Below are 8,783 nucleotides of genomic sequence, written 5' to 3'. Positions count from 1 at the left end.
AAAAAGAAAAAAGCCAGAAGTGGCGCTGTGGCTCAAGTGGTAGAGCACTAGCCTTGAGCTGAAGAGCTGAGGGACAGTGCCCAGGCCCAGAGTTCAGGCGCCACGACCAGATGCTACCCCCCCGGCCCCCGCAAAAAAAAAAAGAAAAAGAAAAAGTCTGACTAAGCTGACTAAGACTGAGGAAGGAAGAGACTCCTCATGCATTCAATGGGGCTGGCTTTGTATTGTATTCCAAATGGAATCCCAATACTCACCAAGTGGCAATTTCTCTCTATGGAAAAGTCATTTTTGGGGAGCCCAGAAAACTCACCTTTTCCAGGATGCTTTCTTTCTGCTGTTCTTTGAAGTCTTCCTTCTTGACTTTGAAGGACTTATACAAGAGCTCCAGCTTCGTGGGATCTGCCTGCAGGTGCACCTCCGAGCCCTTGTCATACGCCTCCCAGGCAAACACTAGAGTCAACACATCTTAATGAGGACCAAGCCACACCCACTGCCTGTTTCTTTAAAACAGGCTGTAAAAAGCAGTATGTTATTTCTATGAGCTGACAACAGAAAACCTTAGTATGCAGCACACTTACACTGTGTCTGAGCCATGGAAATGGTATCTCCTGTGTATCTGACGAAGTTATCGCCTGCATAACTCACTCTGTGAATATAAAACCAAACCAAATAAGTCTCAGAGATGGGTTACTCTGTAAGGAAAGTAAATTTGTAAAAGGATCTAATTCCTGCTTATGGCTGGCTCAGAAAAGAACTTTTTCTTACTTTGAAATGTTAGTTCAACGTAGTACTTACTCATCTGGATTCTTCCCTGCATTGGCGTAGGGATTTTCTCTCATCGCTCTAGTTTTGGGATCATAGTAGGCAGAATTTGGATCTAAATTTCTCAAATACTAGAAAAAAAATGTTTAAGGACAGAATTAACATTTGCTTATTGAAAAAAAGATTTCAGCTTCTAAGAGCTGGTCTTGACCTTGTGTGTGTACGTGTGTGCACATGCACACATGTACACTTGTAAGTGCAAGTGAAGCGAGAATATCACTTTATCTTGGAATGACTGATGATATTACAGCAAATAAAACGTACACCCAATATACACAACCAGTAGGCTTGGAAGACTACTATTTTTCACATGTGTAGATTAGGTTGGCAAGACTTACTTTTGCAATATCTTCTCGAATCCTTAGGTTCCGGACTGTAATTCGCCTCTTAGAGTCAAAATTCTGTCCAGGCATGTCAATATCATCTGCATATTTATCTTCATCCTCATCTTCACTGTTGTGATCTTTTTCCTGAAAGAGCAAACCGGAGGATGGTAAGAACACTGGACAGCATTTAGGTCTTGTGGGTTTTTTTTTCCACTTAATTCAACTTGTTTGTTTAACAGCTACTTGAAAATGGTTGAAGTGGCTTGTGTGCATGCATGCAGACAGAATAATGAAGCCTGCTGCATCTGTTCAGGAAAGGGGAAGGAGCAAGGGAGATTGGAGGAGGGGGAGAGAGCAGTTGGAATACATTCTACGTATGTGTGGAGATATCCTAATGAACGTCCCCCTCCTGTATATAACTAATGTATGCCAACAAAAAAACCATTATTACAATTACTCATTAAAAACTTAAAAAGTTAACGTATACCCAAACGAAGCACTTCATACCGTCTGAGAATTTGGTTCCTCTTCTCCCCACTGATGTTTTGGAGAATTCTGTATTGGAAAAGAAGGAAAACATAAGTTTATTCTACTTATTCTATGGATTGAGTACTACTAGAAAAATATAACTGAACCATATAAATCTAACTGAACCATCTATTTCTCAATCACAATGAGCACCAATGTTCTGGCTACAGAACGACTTTGTGAACAGTTTACCTTTGTGTCTACAAAGCCAGAACATTTCTACACAATTTTCATTTATACGGAATTGTAATGACACAGAGTAACAGAAGAGTAAGATGACCAAAGTGCTTGTGCTTGACAAACATTTCCATGTAGTCATCTTTATGCACACGAGACCCCTAACACTTTAATAGATTTCTGTAAAACCAGACCAGAAACGTTACCAGGATCACATAGGTATTTAAAAGTATTCAGAACCAAAAACAAGCTTTATAAACTTTTGGCAATGCAGAAATCTACTTGGTGAAACAATACTGAGATTTATGGAGAGCCCAAAGTCCTTTTCAGAATGAAATACTTTTCTTCACAATTGTTCAGGGACTCCTCCCCCTCTTTCTTCTTTCCCTCTTCTCTGCTCGGCTCCACTCCCCCCCCTCCCTCTCTTTCTTTTGTGCCATCTTGGGGCTTGAACTCAGGGCTTGGGTGCTAAGACTAACACTCTCTTGAGCCACAGCTCCACTTCGAGCTTGGCTTTTTAGTGGTTAAATGGAGATAGACTATCTCTGGCTTTACTGCCTGAGTTGGCCTCAAACCACAATCCTCACAAGTATGAGCCACTGGTGCCTGGCATGCAGGATACTTTCAAAATCTACAAGGCTCTCTTTAACAAGGTTTCAAGATTAAAAGGATAACTTGTGTATAGTATTTCTTGTTCCCTGAAATTGTTTCTAACTAGAGAGATACAAAATAAATTCCCGTTCTGAATTTCATTTTGTTGAAGACACTGAATATTTTGCATTGATAATTTTGATTACTTACAGCCTGTTCCACTAATTTTCCTGAGGCTAATTCTTCTTGTAATTTCTGGGCTTTCAGCGTTCGTTTTGCCTAAGGGGGGAAAATTACATTTTACTTAAAAATGTTCCAATGACTATTTGATTTTCATATGTTTAAAGCGAGTGGCATTAGTATTTTCAGACTAGGTCACTGAACAAGAGATCTATTGCAGCCGCAGGCCTATGACCTTCAAACTCATGTTTGAGGCAGGCATTAATGTGAGCTTGAAGGAGACGATAAAAGAATGAGAGAAGCCCCAGCCGTTTAAACAGGGCTACCTGGCTACTCACTGAGGACCTGTGCTGTAGAAATGACAACGGCGTAACTGTCAAGTCGTCAAACCCCTCCCCCCACCCCCCCAACCCAGAGTTCCGCTCACTAGGTCGACTTTGGCGTACTCTTCCACGATTTTCATGTGTTCCTCTGGATTGTAGCCATTCCAGCGATCTCTCTTCCCGTCGTAGTCAAATGTGAGCTGAGGCTGGACGTGCTCATCTGGCGCTATGTTAGTCCCAGTAAACTTGGCCCCAACTCGTCTGGGTCTCTGGAAAGCATAAGAGACCATTTTACCCTAAGTACCTGAGGCCCAGGAACTAAGCGGCCATTACACACTTGGGGACTTTTTAGAATCTGTTTACTTAACAAAAGTCTGCCACCAAAACAGTCTGATGTACTTTCACCCAGATTCATTTTTATTTAATTTGTGCCCACCTACGGGTTATCTTAGAGAAAGAGAAGTTCTCTGACAAGGGAAAGAGACTGGCAGCGATCTGTAAAGCTCTCAAAGGCGCGCAGTACCTCAAAGCAGTCCTTCTTCTTGTGCGTCATGGCCCCACAGTTCTCGCAGGCGCCTTTGCGGTACTTGGTGGTTATGGAATTCTGTCGAAGGGCAGAAAGAAAAACACAGCCGATGTTTTATTTCCTTACTCATCAAGTTACAAGTGACTTTGGCTCTCATGGTTATCTTGTTTGCTGAGCCCATTTATTTGTTAAGAAGAAGACCGAATGCCAGGCACTGGTGGCTCAGGCCTATTAATCCTAGCTACTTAGGAGGCTGAGATCTGAAGATCATGGTTCAGTCAGCCCAGGCAAGAAAATCCATGAGACTCTTACCTCCACCAGATTACCAAAAAGTTAGAAATGGAGCTGTGGCTCACGTGTGAGTGCCTTGCGCAAAAGCGGCTCAGGGATGCTGACTAGGTCCTGAGTTCAAGCCCCAGGACCAGCACAAGAAACCAAAACCAAAACCCAAAAGTACCTTCCTATGAAGACATACATAAGATGACTATGCAGGCCAGGCTGACCTTGGATTCACTATCCTCCTGCCTCAGCCTCCCAAGGGCCACACTCAGCTGAACACATACCTCTTTCACGCCCCTCTTGTACCATTCTGCAGATGAACTGAACTGCTTCTGTTTCTCGGGTTGTGGCCTCTGGTGCTTTAAGGTGGGTCTTTTCGATGGATCGATGTACCACGGTACTGAAGAAATATACTGAGGGATGTGTGGATTGATATCTCTGTAATAAAATTTAAAACAAAATATCTAAGAAAATCCTGAAAATAACAATAATTACAAAGGCAGCGCACAGAGAATCTAGGAACAGAAATACTGCAGTGGGATGAGAAAGACGATATAGGCGCTGTGCTGATAACAGAATAAAGGGCAAGGAAGAATGAAGAGGTGAATGGTACAGTGGAGGAGGTTCTCAAGGTGCTAATGACAGTGCTGTAACTAAGAGGAGGAGAGGAGGAGCACAGGAATGTGCTAGAAAGTTACATCTATCAGGGCAAGAAGTCAAAAGAGAATGAATTAAAAGACAACTGATTAAAATAATCCTGTGGAGTGGTAGAGTGCTAGCCTTGAGCTAAAGAACTGAGGGACAGCGTCCAGGCCCAGAGTTCAAGCCCCACAACTAACAAAACAAAAACACTGGGGTTCAGGGTAGACTGGACAGGATGAGAAAAACAACAACAGCTCTTTACTGTAGATTCTCTGACATTATTAAAACTTATGCTTACGTGTTTCATAAATAATAACAAAAATTCTGCAAATGGTAAGAATAGTTTGTTATCAAAGCACAGGATGAGAACTTGGTAACCTTAATAAAAGAAGACTCTGGATTTGATAACCTTGTAAAGCAGATAAGAATCTGGATTTTTGAACAAACTGAACCGGTAAAAAATGAAAAGTACTTACTTTCCTTCTTCATCCACTTCTGCAGGAGCATTACCCAGCTTCCGCTGTTCTTCTAGCTCCTTCTTCTTCCTCCAGTCCTCTCGAGTCATCTTCTTTGGTTCCTCTAAACTCAGTTCTTTGGACCCCGACAGGGGCGTGGCATTAACTGTATCCACAGCTGCCGACGACATGGTGAACTGGCTTCTGAGAAAAGAAAGAACTGGTTTACAGTTTAAAAAAAAGGTGGGGGGAGCTGGGAAGGTGGCTCAGTGGTAGAGTGCTTGTCTTGCATGTATGAGGCCCTGGATTCGATTCCTTAGCACCGCATAAGCAGAAAAAGGCGGAAGTGGTGTTGTGGCTCAAGTGATAGAGTGCTAGCCTTGAGCTGAAGAACTGTGGGGCAGGGCCCAGGCCGAGTTCAAGACCCACAACCCACAGACACAGACAGAAACAAATGGCAACATGTCAGTTTTATGTTTTCCTGTACCTGTATTAAAACAATAGAATGTGTCAGGTAGGTGGTACACACAATCCTGATCCTCAGGAGGCTGGAGCAGGAGAATGGGGAGTTTCAGGCTTGTCTGGGCTACATAATGAGTTTGAGGCCTGCTTGACTTAAATAGACCCTGTTGCAAATAAACAAAAGAGAGAGAAAAAAAAAGGTAAAATTATGCTTACACAATTTTACTTAATAGATTCAACGAATTATAATGTCAAATTCCAACCCACATTACAAAAGATCAGGGGCTGCGAAATTGGCTTAGTGGTAGAATGCTTGCCTGGCATGTATGAAGCCCAGGGTTCGAGTCCTCAGTACCACATACACAGAAAAAGCCGGAAGCAGCGCTGTGGTTCAAGTGGTGGAGTGCTCACCTTGAGCAAAAGCTCAGGTACAGGGCCCAGGCCTTGAGTTCAAGCCCCAGAACTGGCCACACACACACACACACACACAAAAGCCCCAGAACTGGCCACACACACACACACACACAGACACACACACCAGAGCTGGTGCCCGGAGCTCACGCGCGTAATCCTAGTTATTCAGGAGGCTGAGATCTGAGGATCGCGGTTCGAAGCCATCCGCCAGCTAAGTCCATGAGCCTTCTATCTCAGATAAACCACCACGACCCCCCCCCAAAACAACAACAACAACAAAACACGAAACCGAAGCCGGAACTGGCGCTGTGGCTGGGGGGTGGGTAGCGCGCTAACCCTGAGCACAAACACCCAGGGGCAGGGCCCGGGCCCTGGATTCCAACTCCAAACCCGCTGAAAACCAGTGGGTACGGCCCCCCTCCTCCCCCCCCGGACTCCGATCCCCGGGATCACAAGCTCTCGAGGGAGACTCGCGTCGGGCGTCCCGGCGGGCCCAGGCCGGGGCCCGCGCGGGGCGCCGTCCGCGCTCTCCTCGCCCCTGCAAGGGGTCTCGGGGCTCCCGGGCGTTCCCCCCACCCCAGTACCGCCACCCCCAACTCCTCCGCACCCTCCCTCACCCGGTCGGGAGCTCCCCACGCAACCGCTCGCCGACAGACCAGGAAACCCAGCCGCCGATGTTTACTTCCGGCTCCCCGGCCTTCTCCCAGCAACCACTGCGACAGCTTTCGGACGAGCGACGCGTGCGCGCTAACGAGCACTCGAGGCGCTCACGCTCTTTGGCTCCGGAGGTATCGCGAGATTTGGGCAGCCGGTCGGCGGAGTGGTTTACGTCTCTCCTGGCTGTCGTTTTTGTTTTAAAGTTTTACGCCTTTGTTGTGGTCTTTTACGTCGTCGCTGCTTTCCGGCTGTCAGCGTGGGAACCCTGTTTCATTCATTCCGAAGCGCCGAAGTTTAGGACGGCGAGAAGAAGACAGACAAAAATGAAACTAGATCTCAGACAGACGGCGGCTGAAGACTCACCAGACGTCTTTGAAGGGAACGCGGAAGTTGGTGACGTCTCCAAGGAAAGCACAGTTAATTAACGTAGCAGTCAGGAGGAGGCTGATTCCTTGGGGATGCTTGTCTCTCCTCCCGTTTATATCAGTCACTGAAACGAATTTACAGATAATTTACACTTGTAAAACGTGAAAAACAAAACAAAACAGGAGCCAGGAGGACCAAGGGCATGTTTCTGGTAACTTCGACACACCTGGTCCACAAGCAAACTGGGGTTTGGTTTTATTCGAATACTATAAGACAGTTGTCATGTTGGAAAACAATTGTGTTGACACCTTGGTTCTCCTTTGGAAGTACTGTATAAATTAAGAGGATGGAAAATATACTGTTTTTTGTGGTGGAATTTCTGTCAAGACTCACTTGCTTCTCTTTAAAGGTAAATGTAATAGCTAAACAAAAAAGTCCAGAAAAATTTTTGTAAATAAAGTTTACAGTGAGTGCCATTTAGGAACGTAGAGGATTAATTTTAATCTTAAAAGTCAGCTGAAGAGAGACACTTACTGAAGGGGAGTAGGCAGTGGATCACTCAGACTTTTTTTTTTCCTTCCTGAAGTTCGCTGATGAGTTTTGCGGTCTTTTCAGCCAGGCAGGAGCCAGAGAGCACATTTCCCAGAAGAATTGGAGAAGCTGGGTAAGAGGTTCTCTCTGGAAGATTCTGAGATCAGGTCTGGATGATTGATTGCTCTGATAAACTGGGTTAGGAGAAACTGGGATTAACTAGGGACAGCGTGATAATAGTTTATCAGGTGTGTAAAGTATTCACCAGTAATAGGTAGATGTAACAAAGCTGGTCTGGTGGCATCGTTAGGAAGAGAACCATGGCCATTCAAAGAAAAGGTGGGTAATGGTTTTCATCTGCTGAATCACTGAGAAAACTCAATGGCTTTGGGTGTTTGCTGTTGAAGAACAAGGAGGAGACCTAAGGAGTTAGTCTAGAAACTTTAGGAGCTAGAGCAGGCCCACTTGTGAGCCCCACATATCATCCAGGCTTATTCTAAAAATAAGTTACAACTTTTGTGTGTTGATGAGGCCGTACAAAGTTGTATAATTTAAAGACATTGTGAGAAAATGAGGGGCTGAGGGAATAAAATGAAGGCACAAAAAGCCTGTGTGTGTGTGTGTGTGTGTGCGTGCGTGCGTGCGTGCGTGCGCCAGGCCTGGGGCTTGAACTCAGGGCCTGGGCGCTGACCCTAGGCTTTTTTTACTCAAGGCTGGCATTCTACTACTTGAGCCACGGCTCCATTTCTGGCCTTTTGATGGTCAATTGGAGATGAGCATTGCATGGACTGTTTTGCCCTAGTTGGCTTCGGATTGCGATCCCCACATCTCAGCAGCTAGGATTATAGGCGCGATCCCCGGATCTCAGCCTCCTGAGCAGCTACGATTACAGGCATGATCCTCAGATCTCAGCCTCCTGAGCAGCTAGTATTACGGGCGTAAGTCACCCAGGGCTGGGTTTAAACCTTTTATTTTTACCCTGTCGGTTTTTAATCCGTTCCACGGCGCCATTTAAACAAAAAAGGCCCCGGGGCAATGAACGGCAGGGTCCAGTGGGCCCGGCGGGCCTTCGGGAGCGCCTCAACCCTCGGTTGTTTACATTGGTTTCCCGGGAAACAGCAACTTCCGGAGAAGGCGTTCTGAGGGCGGGGCCTGTCAGCTTAGGCTCCTCTCATTGGTTCCTCTCTGAGGTTCCATCCTTTTCCCCCGAGCCCGCCTCCTCGCGGACGGACCAATCGGATCCCGAGTTATGGTTTAAACGGCGTGTGCGCGGCGCCGCTGGGGTTGCGGCGTCCTGGAGTTTGGCTGTTGGGGTCGGTTCGGTGAGCTCGTGGGCGCGCGTGTCCGCGTGGGGTGAGCTCGGGGCTGGCGTGGGCCGCGGGGAGGGGAGGAGGCGTCCAAGCGCCTGCTCTGGAGTTGGGAGCGGGTCTGAGGACTCAGCCCCTGGGCGAAGCGTCCATTGCCAAGCTCGGCCTTCGCCCTCTGCTTACCTGTGTGGGGGGGG

At 46.4% G+C, this 8,783-nt stretch overlaps 2 protein-coding genes across 2 annotated transcripts in view; one reads left to right on the top strand and one right to left on the bottom strand.

The window, feature by feature from the left end:
* The window catches only part of Slu7 (SLU7 splicing factor homolog (S. cerevisiae)), a 15,573-nt gene extending 9,158 nt beyond the window's left edge, over positions 1 to 6,415 (bottom strand). Inside the window, exons 1-11 of the mRNA XM_013028630.1 lie at positions 6,343 to 6,415; positions 4,871 to 5,053; positions 4,037 to 4,190; positions 3,471 to 3,551; positions 3,052 to 3,216; positions 2,655 to 2,723; positions 1,656 to 1,703; positions 1,161 to 1,292; positions 796 to 893; positions 579 to 646; positions 311 to 450 (exon numbers count right to left, since the gene is read on the bottom strand). Of these exons, the coding sequence (XP_012884084.1) occupies positions 311 to 450; positions 579 to 646; positions 796 to 893; positions 1,161 to 1,292; positions 1,656 to 1,703; positions 2,655 to 2,723; positions 3,052 to 3,216; positions 3,471 to 3,551; positions 4,037 to 4,190; positions 4,871 to 5,040 (1,125 nt within the window). The 5' untranslated portion in view covers positions 5,041 to 5,053; positions 6,343 to 6,415. The remainder of the gene's footprint in view (positions 1 to 310; positions 451 to 578; positions 647 to 795; positions 894 to 1,160; positions 1,293 to 1,655; positions 1,704 to 2,654; positions 2,724 to 3,051; positions 3,217 to 3,470; positions 3,552 to 4,036; positions 4,191 to 4,870; positions 5,054 to 6,342) is intronic.
* A 2,108-nt stretch (positions 6,416 to 8,523) lies between these two features.
* Positions 8,524 to 8,783, top strand: part of Pttg1 (pituitary tumor-transforming 1) — a 31,742-nt gene continuing 31,482 nt past the window's right edge. The window contains exon 1 of the mRNA XM_013028629.1: positions 8,524 to 8,601. The gene's annotated coding sequence lies outside the window, so the exon portion shown is untranslated. The remainder of the gene's footprint in view (positions 8,602 to 8,783) is intronic.

The sequence above is a fragment of the Dipodomys ordii genome, unplaced genomic scaffold (genome assembly GCF_000151885.1).
Source record: "Dipodomys ordii isolate 6190 unplaced genomic scaffold, Dord_2.0 Scaffold112, whole genome shotgun sequence".
In the NCBI taxonomy this organism is placed as follows: Eukaryota; Metazoa; Chordata; class Mammalia; order Rodentia; family Heteromyidae; genus Dipodomys; species Dipodomys ordii.
Note: the sequence above shows the minus strand (reverse complement) of the source record. Positions and strands in the feature narration are given on the sequence as shown.